General features: G+C 38.0%; 5 protein-coding genes across 6 annotated transcripts; 1 reads left to right on the forward strand and 4 right to left on the reverse strand.

Moving 5' to 3' along the window:
• On the reverse strand, positions 2–3353 carry LOC18775971 (glutamate decarboxylase 4). Its single transcript, XM_007209867.2, has 5 exons — positions 2928–3353; positions 1637–1837; positions 1022–1490; positions 814–866; positions 2–704 (listed from the first exon to the last, which is right to left on the reverse strand). The coding sequence occupies exons 1-5, from the start codon at positions 3216–3218 to the stop codon at positions 207–209; spliced, it is 1512 nt and encodes a 503-aa protein (XP_007209929.1). The 5' UTR covers positions 3219–3353; the 3' UTR covers positions 2–206.
• On the reverse strand, positions 3796–6776 carry LOC109949119. The gene is made up of 4 exons (XM_020563506.1): positions 5522–6776; positions 5266–5335; positions 4737–4825; positions 3796–4646 (listed from the first exon to the last, which is right to left on the reverse strand). Exons 1-3 carry the CDS (start codon positions 6007–6009, stop codon positions 4766–4768), a joined length of 618 nt encoding a protein of 205 aa, XP_020419095.1. The 5' UTR covers positions 6010–6776; the 3' UTR covers positions 3796–4646; positions 4737–4765.
• LOC18775910 (bifunctional D-cysteine desulfhydrase/1-aminocyclopropane-1-carboxylate deaminase, mitochondrial) lies at positions 7229–11538 on the reverse strand. Its single transcript, XM_007209096.2, has 10 exons — positions 11043–11538; positions 10890–10955; positions 10364–10558; positions 10181–10291; positions 9677–9768; positions 9115–9207; positions 8497–8554; positions 8299–8412; positions 7894–7991; positions 7229–7707 (listed from the first exon to the last, which is right to left on the reverse strand). Exons 1-10 carry the CDS (start codon positions 11307–11309, stop codon positions 7503–7505), a joined length of 1299 nt encoding a protein of 432 aa, XP_007209158.1. The 5' UTR covers positions 11310–11538; the 3' UTR covers positions 7229–7502.
• On the forward strand, positions 11726–17805 carry LOC18776032. Of its 2 annotated transcripts, XM_020564831.1 has the most exons (8): positions 11727–12536; positions 12952–13071; positions 13179–13222; positions 13754–14411; positions 14508–16660; positions 16731–16835; positions 16962–17136; positions 17241–17805. In XM_020564831.1, the coding sequence occupies exons 2-8, from the start codon at positions 12964–12966 to the stop codon at positions 17448–17450; spliced, it is 3453 nt and encodes a 1150-aa protein (XP_020420420.1). In that variant the 5' UTR covers positions 11727–12536; positions 12952–12963; the 3' UTR covers positions 17451–17805. The 2 variants fall into 2 exon arrangements, with proteins under 2 accessions (XP_020420419.1, XP_020420420.1); XM_020564830.1 differs by having other exon boundaries at positions 11726–12536; positions 13754–16660.
• On the reverse strand, positions 17987–19230 carry LOC18777019 (germin-like protein subfamily 1 member 20). Its single transcript, XM_007210530.2, has 2 exons — positions 19002–19230; positions 17987–18764 (listed from the first exon to the last, which is right to left on the reverse strand). Exons 1-2 carry the CDS (start codon positions 19129–19131, stop codon positions 18211–18213), a joined length of 684 nt encoding a protein of 227 aa, XP_007210592.1. The 5' UTR covers positions 19132–19230; the 3' UTR covers positions 17987–18210.

A 19867-nucleotide genomic window follows, 5' to 3' on the forward strand; every position in this document is an offset into this window, starting at 1 on the left:
ATGCACTGAAAATATTTATCTTTACTTAAAAAGTAATTAAAATCCGTTGATCATAAGCTGAGAGAAACATCTCAATGATACTACATATGCATAAGAAATATATGGCTATTCAGTCCTTATTACAGACATTAAGCAGACGTAATTAATTAATATCATGAATTAAAACCATGCTTGCTTAAGTCATAACAACTGGAAGCCAAGCTCAATTAGCATACGCCTCTTTTCTTGCCATCCACAAGCCCCTTCCAACGCCTTGTAATCTCTTGTTCGATCTCTTCTACACTCTTCTTAGCAGGCTTCACCGCCCCCTCACTGCTACGGGCCATTTCATCAACAGTAGCTGTGACATGGGCGGTTTTCGTAGAGATTCGGCTTGGGAGTGTGTCTGTTTCCTTCACAACTTTGATAATGTCCGAGATAAGCCTCTCAGCCAAACCCCGGCTAAAATCCTCCCTAACAACCACTCGCAGAACAGCAATATGTTCTGCATTGGCTGGCATCGTATAGGCTGGAACTATCCACCCAAACTTTCTCAAACTATCCGATATCTCGAACACGGTGTGCTTGCTGCTGTCTTTTAGAGAAAATGCCACAAGGGGCACTCCTATGTCTTTGGAGACAATTTCAAACCGCCCTGTTTTCTCTAATCCTTCTCTCAGAAATCTTGTGTTCTCCATGCAGTTTTCCATGACATTTTTGTAACCCTTTAGGCAAAAAACACGGAAAAAGAAGACAATGAAACATCATTAACCGCCTCAAATCAAACCGATAACTAGGTTTCTATACATGAAATGAAATGGTAGCAAAAGTTACCTCAAAACCCAGTCGAATAAACTGATAATACTGAGCAATTATTTGGCTAGAACCTGCCATACAAGTTACGACATATATATATGATGGAAGAATTATGATTTGAAGCCAATTAGGAATAATTAAACCAAGCTTTTTTCACCATGTATACATAGAACATATATATTGATAGATCATGGCTCCATAAGTAATGTAAAATAAAATTCAAAACCTTTAGAAAAGTTAAGGGTGAAAGTGGGCTGGTCAGATCCAAGGTAATTGATGTGAAAGACAAGCTCGTCCGGCAAGTCCTCTTTGCTCCTCCATACAACCCAGCCAACACCAGCATATACAAGGCCATACTTGTGGCCACTTACATTGATACTCTTGACTAAGGGCAAACGGAAATCCCACACAAGATCAGGATAAAGAAATGGAGCTATAAAGCCTCCGCTCGCAGCATCCACATGAATGGGAGTATCCCAGCCCTTCTCTTTGTTCTTTTGAGTAAGGAGATCATTGAGGAGCTTCACATCTTCAAATTCTCCCGTCAGAGTTGATCCTAAAATAGCTGCAACACAGATAGTGTTCTCATCCACCATCTCAACTGCTTTCACAGGGTCCATTACATAGTATCCCTCTGACAGCTTCACCTCCTTGAGATCAACCTCAAAATACCTCGCAAACTTTTCCCAGCATACCTACACAGCATATTATGCATGATCAAGAAATATGTATCATGCATGCATCAATATAGAATAAGTCTAGACATTGGTCATGACGTACACTTATGAATTGTGCGTGTCATCAATCAACATTTATATATATATATAGAAAGAATTCTGACCTGCACATTGGATCCGGTGACCATGTTGGGCTTATCGTAAGGCTTGCCCTCTGCTTTTCTCTTTTGCTGCCACTTTCGTTTAAAAGCTAGGCCTGCCAACATCATTGCCTCTGAAGAACCAACAGTTCCCACTCCAACAGCAGTTTCGCCGTCTCCAAGGGGAGCATTAAAAAGGTTTGCTATTATATTCACACAACGATTCTACATGAAGGGAAAAAAAAAAAGGTAACAAACAGTAATAATCAACAGGAAATTAGAAAAATTAAACTTCATCACAAGATTAACAAGAAATTTCAAACAGAGCTGGGACTATAGTTTCTTTCAAGCATCAAATCTTTTCCCAACTTGCAACTAGTAACCAAAAATTAGCTATGTGTAAACAAAATAATTAAAGTCAAATTACGCAAACATAACCTACAATTCTCCCAAACTTGGGAACTGAATAACCTTGTAGAGTAAAACCTTATTTGTATCATACACATTATATACATGTATTCAAGTCCTTGTATATTTGTGTTTATCGTATGTGTATGTAGTGTAGTTGTGTGACCGTAATTTTTGGCCCACGCTGCACCCAGTGTAAAGGAAGTTGAGGTTCCACTCAAAAGCAATTGACAATGGGAGAATAGTCCAAACCCTTATAAACTCAAGTTAGGTCCCTTGACATTTGACAAATACTCTCAACAAAATGCTCCGCTCCTCTCCTCTGCTATGATCCATATCTAGAACGCAATAAATAGCATGTGGCGTTGGAAACCAAAAAGAGGAAATGCTGGCTTGTAACTTTGTGCTTAACCGCATTTATCCTTGCACTTGAGGGCAAGAGTTGTAATTTCATGGTTAACTGTATTTATTCTTGCAGTTGAGGTTTTAGGTCTGATGTCATAATTTGAGGCGACGAAGCCAGTCGAGTCCGTTCCATGCATTGAATCCTCGGATAAGGCAATCGATTTCACACTTAATATTATTCTATAGTGTTAATCCTTTAAAAATTAGACATTTGCGCACCGTATGGATGCCCAGCTAGCCAAGTTCCTGACAATATATATATATATATATAAATAAATTCTGGACCCACATGAGTAAATGGCACGGACTCTTGAATGAATGAATATACGATACACAACGCAACGCTGTTGACTTCCTAGATCTTGATGGAGTGTGTGTAGCTAGTAGAGTAACTTAACAGTATTGTAAAGTAGATTTTAATTAATTAAAATAATAAAATAATGAAATAATAAAAATGATATGGATGGAGGAAGAGAAGAGAGATGATGAAAGCAGAGCAGACCTGGAGTTCAGTGGTAACAGGGTACTCATCCATGTCGACGTAGTTTTTGTTGAGGGAGGCCATGATGAGCTGATCGCACTCTGGCTCCATCCACGTCGTGACAAATGATGCCAAGTTGAGCCTGGGGTTCCCATCCAGCATTAGCTCATCCTTTATTATCTGATACGCTGCGTCCTTGGGTATCGACGTCTCCGGCATCTCGAACTTAGGGAGGGCGTTACGCACATATCTCGATGCAAACGTAGAGTTCACCTGCCCTCCACGCTCGCTGCTCGTCGTTGAGATCACCATCTTCCTTTCTCTTTCTCAAAGCCTCGACTGAGCAACTGAGAGAATTTGATGCTCCTTATATGAATATTTGCTCTCTTTGCTTTATTTGCTTTGCTTTACTTTCTGGTTGGTCTTATCCCAAACTTTATACATAGCCTAGGCAAGGAAAAGAATAATATTATAAATGAGGCAGGGTAGTTTTGGAAAATTTAAGTGCCAAGCAACTCACACCTAGTCGTAGAGCAGAGCAAGGACACGTACTGAAATTGGGTAGCCAAGTCGCCCAATTTACCCATACATAATAATTTTCACTTGTTTTGTTTTTGTCCGCCTTTGTGTCGGCAGAACGTCTTTTGGAACACGTGCACTTCATTCATTGGCTATTTCTTTTTTACTTAGGCACCACCACCAGTCAGTCACACTCTCTCCCCACGATGACGAGAGTGAAGCCCATGTGGCTTCAGGCCTTTGCTTAGGGGGACCATTGATGAGAGTTTCCTCTCACGTTTCAGTTCAATTTTGCAGCAAGACTAAACCTTGTTATATAATTTGTGTTTATTAGGTTTGATGTTATATGCAACCCTCGATAGATGTAGAATAACCAGTCTAACGATCAGTAGATAACATGACTGGAATGGAAGCTGCCTGCTGGTGAATTACAAAGTTGAATACTTGAAATCTGATTCATCTTTGAGTTTTGCAAAATGTTTAAAAACGGAAAAGTTTATCGTTTAATACAACAGAAAGGAAGCAATGAATGGATTATGGACCCCATCCCCCTCCCCCAGAGAAAGATGGGATTGGATGGGATCGGATGGCCTGTTGTTAGCCAGCCAATCGTCTTGTACCAAAATGGTGTTGGCTCGCTTGAAGGCAACTATAATTTATAAATCAAGCAAGCAACGCAAGCAAGCAACGCAAGCAAGCAAGCAAGAAACAAAAGGAATTATTGAAGTTGACTGACTGGTGGACGCGAAGATCCGGTTGCCTCCTCCTCCTCCTGAGCACGCTGCACACGCAATTCTCTACGTCTATGTTTTCAAGATGAATTGTTTGTGGCTGTGGACCTTACAAGGACCCACAGTTGTGCTTTGTATGAGCAGGCAGTTCTAGTGGTGTCAAGTCCAACCACTCACGCACTCACTCACATCATCAAACTTACAAATATCACACACAAAATTATGACCCAGCCCACAACCCCCAATGAAATAATTGAAAAGAGAATCAAGACGATGAAGCCACTGTCCCCCTTCGTAATGGTTAAAAGGGCCCTACCGTACCAACTAGCTAGCCAGCCACAAAACTCAGATGCAAAAGGTTTTCACTTGTGATCCCAAAATTACTTACTTGCCAGTTGGTAGTTTGCAACAAAACCAAGGGTGTCAATATTCCTTTCTGCTTAAGTTATCGGTCTGACTGATCGATATAAGATCAGAGAGCGTGTCAGAACTGGACAAACAAGGGAAAATTTGCACACATGAGAAACAATCTGAATGAAAGAATTCGCAGGAATGAAATATTTATGCATACATGACTCACTTGAAATTATTTTAGGGGTTTGCCACCATTCATGATGAGAACTCTTGTTTTCTCTTTCTACAGGCAATGCCAGTGCCGGATGATCTCATCTGCACATGCACATCAATGGAAACAAGGCAAGCCAAGTACAAAATAAATAAGCAACAGTACGAGCCACAATTGCCTGAGCTTTGTATCCACAGAAACAAAGTAAAACGTATGCATTTGATTTGATGTGATTAAAACCAGGTAAAATGCCAAGTCACTACTTGAAGATGCAAGATCATCTAGAGTATATATCTGTCTTGTTCAAACCAAACAAGGCAACCAAGCTATTGCTTTATGATTTCCTGATTGCTAATAAACCATCTTCGTTTGCTTCAACTCCCATTTAGAAAAAAATGAAACTATACAACGATTTTGAATGTTCTGGTTTGACCCATATTATCCTGGCATCTTATTCCACTGACATGAAAGATGTACTTATCAAGTGCAATTACTGGAGTAACAAAGTAACGGTTTAGTATGCAAGCATGCAAGATTATATTACCGGAGGATCAGCACAAGCGGAATGAGAAGAACAATCCGGGTCTTCAGTTTGGACATCAGACAATGGAGCCCTGTAACATTAGAACTAGTTACAAGCTACAACAACAGATGAACTATCCCAGTCATGAGTTAGGACTTCAGATGGTGGATCTATCATTTAAAATTAAGAGTGTCACAATGTCTGGATAAACTTACTTAGTGCCTTCTTCAAAATCAGAAGTTTGTATATAAAAAAACCAAATTGAATAAAGACATACGCATTAATTTGATCACACCATTCAGGAACTTGAGCTTGAAATGCTTCACCGAGCCGAACCTTAGACGTATATGGCTCTGGGTACTTTAGCATGACTGCAATTGGACCCAATTCAAATTTACACGAGCCAATCCCCGAACCGATGCTAGGTGATTTAATGAAAGAATTATTCTGTGACATTTTCAAACAAGAAGGACAAAACCACTCATCAATTGGCAAAACCACCCTGGGTTTGCAGCAAGATACATGAAAAGCCTCTTCGCAACGATCGCAAAGTAGCATATTTGCTATATTTTCTGAATGACCACACAGCTTACACGACTGGATATCTCCACCAAGACTATCAGTTCCCAAAACTTGAGCTGAACAAGGTTTGTGAAGGGAAACAATTTTGATCCCATAACTTTGAAGTACAGAAATGCAAAGGTGGTTTTTACCCATTTTAACTGAATCCGGGAATGGGATAGTGCTCTGAAGCACCATTGGCATGGCAAGTTGTAATCACTCTCAGCAACTCCCAGGTCTCAGCCACACCCAAACCACAATGCTTCTGCAACCCTTCTCGCCAAACAATTCCACCTTTTCTGCAAAAGAAAATAAAAATGAAAAACACCACCACAAGCACAACATTGACATTAGTACATGAGAAGCTAACCAGCTACTGCAATATATAGGAAATTCCTTTATCCAATTTCCATCTAACAAATGAATTCGCATCCATAGATAACAAAATTAGATTAAATTTGAAAAGGGTTCTTACGGGTCCCCAGTAAGGTTTCATGAACTTTATATATGACCATGCTCGACCGTACGGATAAAGTCAATAAACCAGATGAATTCAAGTTTCAGAACGGAAGAAAATCTGTTCAATTCAAGTTTCAGGACATTGTATTGATAAAAAAAAGGAGGAGGAATTAATTTACCACTTACCAGATGTATCAGTCGAGAGTCACTACCTCTGTCTCTTGGTTTCTTTCTTCTTCAGTAAAGACTAAAATGAAAAGGAAATCGCTTCGACTTTCAAATCAGGCGGGCGGCGACTTACACATTAAATACTCATTTTTAAAAGAAGGCCCGGCCCGGTAAACTTAAATTTCAAATTTGCCAAGGGCGGCTTCAATTTGGCTCCAAAAACTCCCTCAAATTTTATTACGATTCGGAATTTCCAAATTATCAAAAATTCGTATCAGAAGAAAGAAATTGTCAGAATGCTAAAGAAAAAATCCAGACTTTATTAAGTAATTTATGAAATTAATTAAAATACTTAAATACTAATTATTCATTAAATAAAAAATAATTAATGTGTATTAACATTTAAAGAGTTAACAGCATTGTAAAGTAGATTTCAATTCATTTTAATAAATATAATTGAAAAAATTTATTAAAAAATAATAGATAATTCACTATCACAATTTTACGATCATACCTATTTATGAAAGATTGTGATAGAATTTTAATTTGTCTTAATATAAATCAAATTACAATAGGCAAGAGAAGTAAAAGTTATCTTTGTTGACTAGGTTTAAAAAAAGAAAAAACAAAGTCCACAAAATAATTTAAAATAATTAATTACTATTTATTAAGTATTTTATGAAATTAGTAAAATATTTAAATACCAAGTATTTACTAAAGAAAGAATAACTAAAACATAATTACTAATTAAAGTAATTAAAAAAAGCTATAAGTAAAAACCATTTTGGCCGCGGACTTTTAAAATATTCTTATATATTTAAAGAGCATAGCCGCGTGGCTACTTATTTTTCTTACACGAGACATGACTCAGAACAGAAACAACAATTACACATCCATCTTCACAAACCATACACCATTAAAGCACAACGAAATACAAACCTCCTGTAATTATCTTATTTGATATGAGATCGTTTCTTATGCATCATTCAGTACAGTATACCCTGATTGAGGATTTTGATCTCATCTCTATTAATAGAGCACTGGACTCTTTTCTTTGCTTTATTTCAACACTAGAACATTTTCCCGATACCATCGCTCGGGGGAACAGATTCTTGGACATCCATCCGACGCCAATTTCCCAACGATGGAGCCATCTGCTCTACCTTGTCAAACAACCCAAGTAACCCACCTGTGTGTATGAAGAGGATCTTTCTTCCTTCCCACTTCTTTGTATTCTCAGCCATGTCTTTCAACATTCCATAAGCAGCTTTGCCACTAAAAAAGGAATGACATCATAAATCAGTGATCCCATTATTCAGCAGAAGAGTAAAGCCACAGAGAGAGAGTTGCAGATCATACTTCAGGATTAACTATGAATACTTTAACCATTTATCCTCCTAAAGGGAAGTGATGGCACAAAGATGGAAACATAAACAAAGAGTTGTGGAAATAAAACAGAACCTGTAAACTGGATCCAGGACAACCCCAGTGCTCGCAGCAATCTCCGCGACAAACTTAAGCTCCTCAGACGTGTTTATTGCATAGCCCAGACCTCTGGCCTGTCAAACCACAATACATTTACTTCCTTTTTTGGTGTTTACAATATATAATTACTTACAATTGGTCAGCATATACATTGTGTGAAACTATATGCACATCATCTCATAATGGTAACATATGAATAGTTACAATTTACAACCCATGATTTTCCAATCTAGGATTTCATTTTTCTGTAGAGCATGCACATGTACAACTTGTATAGTGTAGGCAAACTACTGTAAGATCAACCTTAAAAGAACATGTAGTACGAAGCAACATAAATCATGTGTTCAATGCTAACAATATCTAATCTGCTTTGACCCTCACATTTTGAACGTTAACAATATCACGTGAATCAACGCCTGCCTCAAGTCCATCAAGTAGGCCTTGAACATAGTCGTAGAAGTAATCAGGGTCATCACAGACAGAAAAGGCACGGACCTGCAGAGCAAAAGGAACAAATAATTACATGACATGTCAAGAGCTGCGAATTAATTATCTACAGAAAGGAATCCAATGACATACTTTTGCCTTCAACGAACTCAGCCAAGAGCCCAATCCCAAACCAGCAATTGTACCCCCACTGGAAATCGATTACATGAAAACATTACAGATGGAAGTAATAATAATAATCACGATCACCATAAACTTATTCTATTAAGTTACAGTATTATACTCGTTGTAAACATGTAAGATATATTTCATTTTTCATTTGTAGATTATAGAAAAGTTTGGTTTCGTGAAGGAAAAAAAAATTTGCTAATACGAGAGAGAGAGAGAGAGAGAGAGAGAGAGAGAGAGAGAGAGAGAGAGAGAGAGAGAGAGAGTGTGTGTGTAACTTTAGCTCTGAATTCTTAATCAATATTCAGACAAAGAAATTCAAAAAATAAAATAATAGTGAAGTCCAAAACTTCTCACAACAAAAGGAAAGTGAGAGCTGTCAAATACGAAAACAAGGCTGAGTGGACAAAAAAACAAATGGTTTCGATTCAAGGATCCTACTGTCTCGTATCAAAACTGACTAGAAATTGACAATTCCATATCTCCAGATCCATACATAAAGGATATGAAAAAATCTGTAACAGATGGCAGGCATGCAGGACTTGTTATATCAACTCAAAATAAGATGGCATAGAAAAGCACCTGCCACAAGCAACAACAATATCATCAAACTTTACTTTGTCGGTCCCACTCTGAAGCTGCTCCTCAATCTCTCGAATTGCTTCAATATACCCCCTGAATATTAAATTTTTTTTTACGCAAATGTGATAATATCAACAAAAAAGAAATGGAAGCCGTCATAATCAACTTTGAACAGGAAACTGAAACCTCAAAACCCTCACCCCTCCCTTCTCCCTTCTCATTTTGAAGACCCCAACCATTAGGTTTATACCATATGACACGAGTTATGATGGATTAAACTGAAGAACAGGTACCAGATACCACATTTCCAATACAGATTAGAGCTTTAAAAAGTCAAGAAAACTAGAAAACTTTGGGTTGGAAAACTGGAAATGCTTCTCATTTCCACTGTGAAGCAAAGAAATTGCATCAAATTCTAGGAACCCAAAATGAATACTTAAAAAATATATGGCAGATAGAAAGGAGATAGTGGGAAAAATACAGCAGTTAAAGTGTACAGAAACAAATTATTATTAAACGGACAGTTTATGCACATTTCAATAGAAGGCAAACCCAATCTCACCAGGTTCCTAGGGAGTTTGATCCACCAACAGGAATAACATATGGCCTTCTTCCTTCTTTTAGCAGTCTTTCCTTTAAAAGATTAGTAAGATCCTGAGACCAAATTGAATATAAGAACCCAAATCACTAGAGATTTAGCAAAGGTAATCTATAAATTCATTAGTATCAGAAATGCATGTTCTCGACCCAAAAAAAAAAAATGCATGTTGGTAGAACAGTAAGATAGTTGGCTGTATGGTTTTTTTCCCCTATCTGTTGAGACACTGTCCATTTAAACCAAAAATATCACTTGATATGCAGTTTATAAAAAATGCATCTTACAAGAATTACTTAGCCAGAGATCGGTGTTTCAACTTCAGACTTCAACCAGAGACAGTAACATTGCTAAAAAGACTAAAGGAGGAACATTCAATAAGCTATAAGAAAATGTGTGTTTAATTATATATTACTTGATAAACATTAAAAAATACATGGTTAATTCAAAGGAAAAGCAAAACTAACACACCCCACTGCCGAATTTTGCATACTCTTCTTTTGAAATTAGTTCAACATGAGCTCCAACTAGACGTTCAACAAGGAGATTGCCTGTCAGTCCAGGATCTTGGTCCACGAGAACCTGCAGTGCATCATGAGGCATTAAGCAAAGAGATGGGGAAAAAAGTGCTAAAACTGAGAGATGGAAATTCACCTTAGAGGTACGTAGAATGAGATAACAGTCAAGATTGAGATACTTGGCAGCCACTGCAGTTGCACGACAGTGGTTACTTTGGATGCCCCCTATCGTTATGATACAGTCAGCACCCTTTGCTACGGCATCCGCCATCAAGAATTCCAATTTTCTTACTTTGTTGCCACTCAGTTGCATTCCCGAAAGATCATCACGCTAGATATTTGCAAATATTTCTGTCAGTGTAAACCAGGAAAGTGAAAACACAAAACCAAAGCAACAATTCAACGACTTAAAGCTTATTGAAGGTTTAAAAAAGAGAAACTGCATACGAAATTTTACTACTTTACATTTAAAGGTCTCAACTTTTGATTAAGTGGAAGTTTCAGAATTGATCAGTCTATAAGGGGACTCAACAAGGAACAGACAGTCCACAATACCAAACATTTGACAAAACCCAAATGGGATTTTTGGGATTTTTCTATATGAAAGCAAATATAAGTGAGGAGAAAGAGAAAACATAAGAGAAAAATGAGAGGAGAAATACCTTCAACCAGACTTCAGTATTGGTGGGCAAATTAGGAAGATTCCATTTGTGAATTGGAGTTGGAAGCTGACAAGTGATTAGCTGATCAATACAAACAGAAACCATAATCATGTAGAAAAATTGAAGAAGAGGAAGGTTAGAATTTGATCGTACGTGTCCGAGAGAGAAGATATGAGAAGGGATGGGGTTGATATGGGATGCCCAGGAAGGAGGAGTGTAGGCCTTCTTTGTCAGGAAGTCCAACCCCACCGCCCTCATATGGGAACTGTTGGTGTTGGCCTCCACTTCCATTGTGCGAGTCTGATGAGACTGAAACAGTCTGAGAATGTCGAGGCGTTTGTGATGGTGTACGTTGTGTTGGGTGATGACGGCGGTGACTTTGTTAATCGGAGGAATGGGGAAGCTGCGATTGCACAACATCTTTCATTTCATTCGTGCTATCTGCTCTCTTTTTCTGACGGAATTTTTGTCGTCTTTTGAGTTTTTTTTCTTTTCCTCCTGCGTTCGACCAAAAACATGAGTAAAAGATTCTGTTTTTGTTTTTTTGTCGATCACATGAGTAAAACAGAAGGTAAATTTTCTTGCCGCCACGTGGTCTGTTAACCACTGAAACATAGCATCAGGTCTTTTCAAAGAGGCCCATTGATACAAAGATAAAGAGCTCACCATGGTATGTGAATTTTCAAGACTCTTCATCAACTCAAATTTCAATCACCAGTGTTAAAGCATCAGGTCTTTATATATATTTATGACCCAAAAAGGAAGAAGTTTTATATATGTTTTTTGATAAAATACACAAATGTATGTTTTAAATATATCAGAAAAAAAAGATAAAGTTTGCTGTTTAAGTAGTCATAATTATAGACTCCAAATATGGAGGCTGGTGGCTGGCCTCCATCTCCAATTTTGTTTGCCAGGCTATGGGCACTAAAAGTCCGGTTTTTTAAGCATATCATTTGGAAAAGTGTGTACTTTCAACGTGTTAGGCTATGGTGCCCCTAGTATTTTTTATGTTTTATCATTTGGGAAAATAAGTTATTTTAGCTGTTGCTATACACTCTTGTTTTTCTAAACCTCACAGCTAAATTTGGGGAGCTTTTTCTGCGATCTTTTAAAAAAATTAGATAATTTTTCGGTGATTTTGATTTTTGGGTTCTTGTCAAATTTAGTACTAGATTCCTAATCAACGATTCAAGTTAGTCAATTCCATTTTTTGAATTATCTTTGTAGGGAAATTTTCAGGGTGCTCAAGGAGCAAAAAATAACCATGCAGGCTATTTCCCTTCTTTCTTTTGGTTCCCGGAATTTTGTTGGATAAATTTAGCTGGGTTTTGTTAGTTGGTAATTTAGGTTTCTGTCTAAATTTGATAAGTGGGTTTCTTTTGACTGGTAGATAGAATTTTAGTCTGAGGATTGTGAGCAAGCCATTGTAGTTTCTATTTTCTCTGGTTTCTTTCTTTTATGTATCTTTGTATTTGTGCTTTAAATTGCGATCCTTTTGTTTAAACGGGCACTTGTAGCAGTGGTGAATGTGACCTATGTTTGGTTGTCAGCTTGTATGTTATGAACCAATGCCTTCTACTTGTTTGATGATCAAAGGGAATCAACGTCTGTTCTTGTTTGGACCTTCATCTTCAACAGCTTGAGGTACTTTGCCTTCTTCGTTAATGTTCTTATAGAGTATGAATATTTGGAAGAGTATGAATTATACTTTCATTTCCGGATTTCCTGATTTGAAATTATTTGTCAATGTTCAAATAAGGTTTGCCCTTTACGTGATTATCAACCTTCCTTATATTTGATTCGACTGGATTGATACACTTACTAATGCATTGTTTTTCCTATGGTAGTGTTGTGTTAGTTTTGTGTTAAGAGTATTATTGTAGACAAATGGAACTCGTAACCAGAACCAAACCCAACCAAAAGAGAACCAGGATGATCGGCAAAATTTATCCTGTATTTCTGTTGATAGTGTGAAGTGTTTAAATCTTGAATACATTAAAACCTTTTTGTATCAGACCATCATTAACTGTTTTATATTGTGTGCCAATGATATGGACAGGCACTGTAAAAGATGCATTGTGCCCTTCAAAGAACTAACAGTGATATCCAGAAAAATTCAGACACTCGAAGATATTCCTTATCAAAGAAAGAGCAAAAGAGTTTCAGAACATCTTTAGATGTAATATATATGTCTATTTTGCAAAATAATTTGATATACTTCACTTTTCTGCTATGAATTGAATTTGATTATCTGACTAGTTTTCTCTGGATTACTACCATTTTCAGGATTGTGAAGTGCCTTATGTCACAGGGAGGAACTCTGATCGTAGGTAATAATGTTGTTTCAATTGTCATTGCCTAATTGATTGCTTCTCACAGCTCTATGGTGAAACTAATCCAATAGATTTAGTTCACGTGTTTTCTGTCTTCTGATTAATTGTTAAGTACGTATGTTTATGCCACTGTTTCTTCGATGGTTTTGCATATTTCTCAATCATCATATCTCGATTACACTATATAGGCTTGTTGGCTATGAGTAATGCATGTGTACATCTAATAAATAATACATGGGCATATGCATATATGCCCATGTATACATGGTCCCTATCTTTTGCTGTAATTACTGAGATTTTGCATTAGCACTTCCTTCCAGATAGGATTTTGTTTAATCTGCATAATGAGATTTTGCATGCATGATGAGAGTGCTACTGTACTAGTTACCATTAAAGTAGAGTATGGGCCAGTGTTTTGGTATGGCAGGTAGAATCATCTGATCTATTATTGTTCATTGACAAGCTGAGTTGATTGATGGGAGCGTCAAGGAAATGACTGTCTATTCATCACTTATTTTAACTTCTCAGGTGTCCTATCCTTTCAGTGCTTTTCCGCGAACCTGACGGACATTGGAGAACTGTGGCACTGCCGCCGCTATGTCCTGACAATATAAATCACTTGGTATCTGGTACTCTGGTCAATATGGATGCTCTGCATCTGGTTTACCCACCACCAATTAATCCATTCAAGGTTAATCGACAAAAGGTGCAGAAATGGCCTCCTCTTGATTTTACTTATTCTGTCAAGTCATTTACAGGTAGAAGGTTCACTGGTTCAGCTGTGCACCACCAATCTCGAAATAAGACTTTGGCAAATAAAGCTACTAAATGGAATGAACTTTCCAGGAAATCTTTCCATAATGGCTGCAGTGATTCCTCAAGTACCATCCCAAATGGTTCTAACTCTATTAATTCCTCAACTATGAGTAATAAAAAAATAAACAGCATTGCAAAAAGAAGTTCCAGAAAGAAGAGTAGAAAGAAGGGAAAACAGAGCACGAAGGTGTCTAATGAACCGGAAGTGTTGTCTGAGGAATATGCCAATGGAAGTTCAGCTTCTGAACCCTGTGGTAACAATGATGGGGACGGACAAGTGTCGTCTTCAACTGCAACAGAAATTTCATTGCCAGATAGCGGCCCCAAGAATTCTGAAACACCAAACACGTGCACCTCTTCCAGTGATGAGGTTGGTATTCCTTCTATTGGCAATTTTGAAAATCAGCTTCTACTTAAAGACTCTGGATTTCCCATCTTTGATGAGGTGGACGGTATTCATACACAGGTGAGCTGTTACAGTGATATGTATACCAGAGGTTACTCTGATATGCATGACTCCTTTGTTTTGGATTCAATGTCAATTGGTTCAAACAGTGGTGATAGTATTAATGCTGGTCATGATGAAAAACACGCTGAGAAGGAAATTTTCAAGATAGATATTTCTAAACCTCCAGGTTTGAGTTCCGGGAAGGGACGTTTTTCTTGTCAAAGATTTTTAAATGATGTTGTAGACAATTATGATCACACTGAGGAAGCAAGGCATGGTATTCAGGGTTGTCGCAGTAATGACATGCAATTGGTTGTGCCTAACAAGAGAAGTAAACAAAACAAAGTAGCACCGCGAACTGCAAATGTCTCTAAATTTGGAAGTAATGGAAATCTGCATATTCGTATAGGAAAGGAAAACAATCATTCTGTCTGGCAAAAGGTCCAGAGGAATGATTCCAGTGACTGCACTGGTGAGTTGAAAAAAGCAAGTTCTGTTTACTCACGACTTGATCTCCCTTTGAGAGAGGCTCCCTTGCTTAAAAGAACCTCTAACGTTGCTGATGTAAATGCCTTTTCGAAGAGTGAGGATAAAAAGCAGCAAAAAGATAAGGTCTCTAAGAAATTAAAAAGAAAAACCGGGCCACCTTTGAAACAAGAATACAATTTTTATTCCAGAAAGGGTTCGCATGCCAGCATTGCTGGCTTAGATGGTTGTGCGAAGGCCAGGATGGATCAGAATGATATATTGGATATCTCTTCTCAGTTGAAGGATAAGAAATCCTTAAGTCTTGTTTCGAGATCTTGTTCTCCGCCTAGCTGTCCAAGGGGTGGATATCAGAGCAGCAAAGTAGAATGCATGACGTCTGAATCAGTTCACAACATGAAACTTTGTCAAAATGAAATGGATCATTTTGAAAGTGTCTGTGTAGGAAACAAGAATAGCTCAGTGCAAAGAAAATGGGATTCCTTGAGTGAATCAAATTTGCTTCAGGTGCAGTCTCCAGTCTACCTTCCTCATTTACTTTGTAACGCAACAAGTCAAGAAGTACAGAAAGAAGTTTCTCTTGCAGAAAGCAGCAGGCAAAACTCTAGTAGTTCTGGATCTCTTAAACACAAGTGGATGCCGATTGGGTCGAAGAATCCTGGGTTGACAAGCTCTACTAGATCTGGCAGTTCATCTCTTGAACATTCTGATGAGGCTGCTTCTAAGAGATGGGCTCTTAAAGACCCTGCTAAAGGGAATGTGGTGTCCAATACTCAAAATCTAGTTTCTAAAGTTGCAGTAGGGTGCACAGGTCAGAATTCTGAAGACGTAACCTGTTCTTCTGATGCAATTGATGGAAGGCTTTCAAAATCAAGCACAATTGAAGATCTGGCCAATAACAAGCATGATGTAGCGAACTGCATCAATGATTCTGCAGTATCCAAAGATCTCAATGTATTTGAAGCAGAGTCAAACAGAATACTAGAAGCAGTGAATAACGCTTGTAGGGCACAATTGGCATCCGAAGCTGTTCAAATGGCCACTGGCCGTCCAATTGCTGAATTTGAACGACTTCTTTATTATTCCTCCCCTGTTATCCATCAATCGCCCAATTCTATAAGTTGTCATACTTGCTGCTCAAGGAACCAGGTGGATCAGGTTGGTGGTGTGTCGTTGTGCAGACATGAGACACCTCACACCACTTTAGGATGCCTATGGCAGTGGTATGAGAAATATGGTAGTTATGGGCTGGAAATAAGGGCAGAGGAATTTGGAAATTCAAAGAGGTTGGGTGCTGATCATTTTGCATTTCGTGCTTATTTTGTCCCCTATTTGTCAGGAATTCAGCTTTTCAGGAATGGTAGAAGTACTGATTCTGTAGATATTAACAATAGGCTTCATAGTTCTCAGGAGTTAAGCACATGCAGGATCAGTAAGACACCCAAAAAATCCTCTAGCATTGGTAGTCTTCCAATATTTTCGGTACTTTTTCCTCACCCTGATCACAAGGAACATGCAGTAACCCCACCACTTGTAAATCAATTGTGTATTTCAGAACAATCTTCAGCTTCTGCCAAAGATGTATCTGCTCAATTAGCTGACACAACAGGGTCCAGTGATTTAGAGCTACTATTTGAATATTTTGAATCAGAACAACCTCAGGAGAGACGACCTTTATATGACAAGTAAGTATCCTTTTATGCTTTTTACTTTATGTATTTTCAGATGATCTTATCCTGTTTCCCTCCCTTTCAGGATAAAGGAGCTTGTTAGAGGTGATGGACTGTCACATTCCAAAGTATATGGAGATCCAACTAAACTGGACTCTATAAATCTAAATGATCTGCATCCCAGATCCTGGTTAGTAATCAAACTGGCTTCAGACTCTTTAAAAAAGTGAATTAATGTGTTTTGCAGACATTAATACAATTGACACTGAGTGGATTCTAAATAGTAGGTAACTTTCAAGTGTCATCTGGTTTTCAGGTACTCAGTGGCATGGTATCCTATTTACAGGATACCTGATGGCAACTTCCGTGCGGCATTTCTAACTTACCATTCACTTGGTCATTTGGTCCATAGACATGCCAAATTCGAGTCTCGTAATGTGGACTCTTGTATAGTATCTCCAGTTGTAGGTCTTCGAAGTTACAATGCTCAGGTAGTCATGACTAACAGTGCATAGCATAGCTTTGGCATGCAGTTAATGCATGGTGTAAGATCTGTGTAGCTTATTAATCAATATATACTGTGTCACTTGAACAGGATGAATGCTGGTTCCAGTTAAGGCCCTCTACACTAAGGCAGACAACAGTAACACCGGGCTTAAACCCTTGTGGAGTACTAGAAGAGCGTTTGAGGACACTTGAGGAGACAGCATCTCTTATGGCAAGAGCTGTTGTGAACAAAGGAAGTATGACATCTGTAAACAGGCATCCGGACTATGAATTCTTCCTCTCCAGGCGACGCTGGTGACTGCTCAGAATCTTAATTAAATCATTTTAACAACTCATCGAGTAGTTTTTAATTCCACATTAAGCTTTGCTACACTCAGATAGCATCCAACCTCGGATGAGAGAGAGGAGTGACCAACTTCCCCGCTTCCACCCCCTTTTTCTTTGCATCTTTACCTATGCATGGAAGTGGTTCCATATGTATAGAGCTTCTCAGTTTCTTTTTGTTTTGTTTGGTTACACAAATGTATATATAATGCGTTTCCTTGTATTTGTTTTGAAAATTGGAATATATAATATATGTAGACCGAGCTGTTGGAAGGCTAAAATCAAGCCAAAGTTGATTCAATTAAATTTTAAGAATAGCTTTCATTTTACTGCGGAGTACTTGTTTCTTTTAATCCAAGTGATATAGAGTTTTAATAGGACCATCAGCAGATTTGATGGAAGGATTGTTGAACCTTTTAACTAATGAAGGACCCATGAGGAAGTTAACCAGCTTGCTAGCTAGCTACAACTGCATCTTTTGATTCAAGTCAAGTAAGAGGCATCGAGATAGAACGCACATAACAGTACTATATCAATATCAATTAATACTCAAAAAAGGCCACTGAAGGGCTAGGATTACAAGATTGCATAAGCAAACTATCTTATTTAATTAATAACGTTCGCTAGATTTAGATTATAATTTGTGTGGAGCTTAGAGAAAATTCATATTGGCCACCTTAAATCCACGCATATTAGTGCCCTTCCTTGGCCTTCTGTTATGAATAATCTGATCATTAATTGTTGTTGTACCAGAACTGTTTCTGAAGATACTCAACCTCCTTGTCGTCGATCTGGAATGCCTTGGCTAGAACATCAGGGTTGATAGGAGGGTTTGACCCGAACACTGCATTGGCTATGGTGATAACTCCTGGGTTCTGGCTGCTCAGACCTGCAACGGCTAAAGCGTTGACGTGTCCCACGTTGAGCTGGAAGTGAATGAGACCAACTGGGAACACAAACACATCTCCCTTGTTCAACACCTTGGTGAACAGCCGATTGTTGTCGCCATTGGATGTGACGAAGCCAACATAGAGTGTGCCTTCCAAGACTATGAGAAATTCTGTGCCGCGTGGGTGGGTGTGAGGAGGGTTGAGGCCGTTTGGTGCAAAGTCAATGCGAGCCAAGGATATGCCAAGAGTGTTAAGTCCAGCTATTTGCTCCACATTCGCCGGTGTCACGAATGAACCAACTGGATTTGATGTGTTTCCAGGAATTCTGAGCCCGGAGAAGAAAAAATCATTTGCTGTCACAAACTTCGGGTCCTTGCAGAATTTCCCATTCACAAACACTGTTTGTATAAACAAAATTAAACAAAACACCAACAAACAAAAGTTAACCAATCTTTAAATTTCACTAAAACCCTATATATGCATATATACTATTGAGGGATTGTACATATGTGGATGATGAGCCATGCAAAAACATATAATTAACAGAAAAACAATATATGTTACTACTAATTAATTTATACGAATTACAATATGAAAATAATGTAGTGCATGCATATGCATATGCATGTACATACCAGCAGATTCGGTGTTATTAATTGCTACGCAGAAGTCCTGCAGAGGACTGGGGTCTGAGGCAGATACAAGGAAGGTGGCCAATGCCAATGTGGCAACAATAGATAGTTGGAAATGAACACCTTTCATCATCGTTCGTACTCGTACTTAACTAGGTTGCCCCTCTCCTCTATATCTCTCTTTCAATCTTAGAATATATGTTTTGTGTAGAAGAAGAGTTGCTTTGAAAATCCTGCATGGGACACTTGCTATTTATAGATTACAGAAACTCATGAACTGGTCTTGGATTTTCCCTGTGGATCGAAGCAGGTATAGACTTTATATTATATTTTGAAGCAGGTAAAGACTTGGTTCATTACCATGCATACGTGTATATATGTAATATGGATGAGTCTCTCTCTCTTTAGATTTTTCATAGAAAATTAATTATTAATGTAGTAATTTGTTTGCACTTTTGCATGCATATAAGATCAAGGAAATCAATTGTATTGAAACTTTTTATTCGTAGGTGTACTTTTCAGTAACTAAATCGATCTCAATTAATTAAAGGTACGTGGCTGGAAAAGAAAAACTAATTATCAATTAAGGCCGATCAACCATTGACGGTGACCAAGCAAATTTTGTGCTATTTGAATTATTTAGCAGTTGAAATTAGAAGCTACCTGTGATTGAATTTTCAGGAGCCTAATTTGACTCAGTCCCACTTTGTTAGTTTCAATATCTTGCTTGAAAAGAAATAAAAGTGTAGAATATATATATATACACATAAATTCTCCTATGCAAATGTCCAAACGATATCACCTTCTGGATGCAATGTATTTTCTATACTTTCAATATTAACGGGCGAACATCCAAATGAGAAAATAAT

The sequence above is a fragment of the Prunus persica genome, chromosome G5 (assembly GCF_000346465.2).
Source record: "Prunus persica cultivar Lovell chromosome G5, Prunus_persica_NCBIv2, whole genome shotgun sequence".
NCBI lineage: Eukaryota > Viridiplantae > Streptophyta > Magnoliopsida > Rosales > Rosaceae > Prunus > Prunus persica.

Excerpts from the sequence above, each read along its gene's own strand:
- LOC18775971 (XM_007209867.2), bottom strand. The coding sequence starts at position 3,218 with ATGGTGATCTCAACGACGAGCAGCGAGCGTGGAGGGCAGGTGAACTCT. Across the intron at positions 1,491-1,636 it reads TCACCGGATCCAATGTGCAG|GTATGCTGGGAAAAGTTTGC; the intron begins GTCAGAATTCTT and ends TATGCTGTGTAG. Across the intron at positions 867-1,021 it reads CACCCTTAACTTTTCTAAAG|GTTCTAGCCAAATAATTGCT; the intron begins GTTTTGAATTTT and ends CTTGTATGGCAG.
- LOC109949119 (XM_020563506.1), bottom strand. The coding sequence starts at position 6,009 with ATGCCAATGGTGCTTCAGAGCACTATCCCATTCCCGGATTCAGTTAAA. Across the intron at positions 5,336-5,521 it reads TGGTGTGATCAAATTAATGC|GGCTCCATTGTCTGATGTCC; the intron begins GTATGTCTTTAT and ends CTAATGTTACAG. Across the intron at positions 4,826-5,265 it reads CCGCTTGTGCTGATCCTCCG|ATGAGATCATCCGGCACTGG; the intron begins GTAATATAATCT and ends GTGCATGTGCAG.
- LOC18775910 (XM_007209096.2), bottom strand. The coding sequence starts at position 11,309 with ATGTTGTGCAATCGCAGCTTCCCCATTCCTCCGATTAACAAAGTCACC. Across the intron at positions 10,956-11,042 it reads ATATCTTCTCTCTCGGACAC|CTTCCAACTCCAATTCACAA; the intron begins GTACGATCAAAT and ends ATCACTTGTCAG. Across the intron at positions 8,555-9,114 it reads ATTGTTGTTGCTTGTGGCAG|TGGGGGTACAATTGCTGGTT; the intron begins GTGCTTTTCTAT and ends ATCGATTTCCAG.
- LOC18776032 (XM_020564830.1), top strand. The coding sequence starts at position 12,964 with ATGCATTGTGCCCTTCAAAGAACTAACAGTGATATCCAGAAAAATTCA. Across the intron at positions 16,661-16,730 it reads AGACGACCTTTATATGACAA|GATAAAGGAGCTTGTTAGAG; the intron begins GTAAGTATCCTT and ends CCTCCCTTTCAG. Across the intron at positions 16,836-16,961 it reads GATCTGCATCCCAGATCCTG|GTACTCAGTGGCATGGTATC; the intron begins GTTAGTAATCAA and ends TCTGGTTTTCAG.
- LOC18777019 (XM_007210530.2), bottom strand. The coding sequence starts at position 19,131 with ATGATGAAAGGTGTTCATTTCCAACTATCTATTGTTGCCACATTGGCA. Across the intron at positions 18,765-19,001 it reads TAATAACACCGAATCTGCTG|TGTTTGTGAATGGGAAATTC; the intron begins GTATGTACATGC and ends TTATACAAACAG.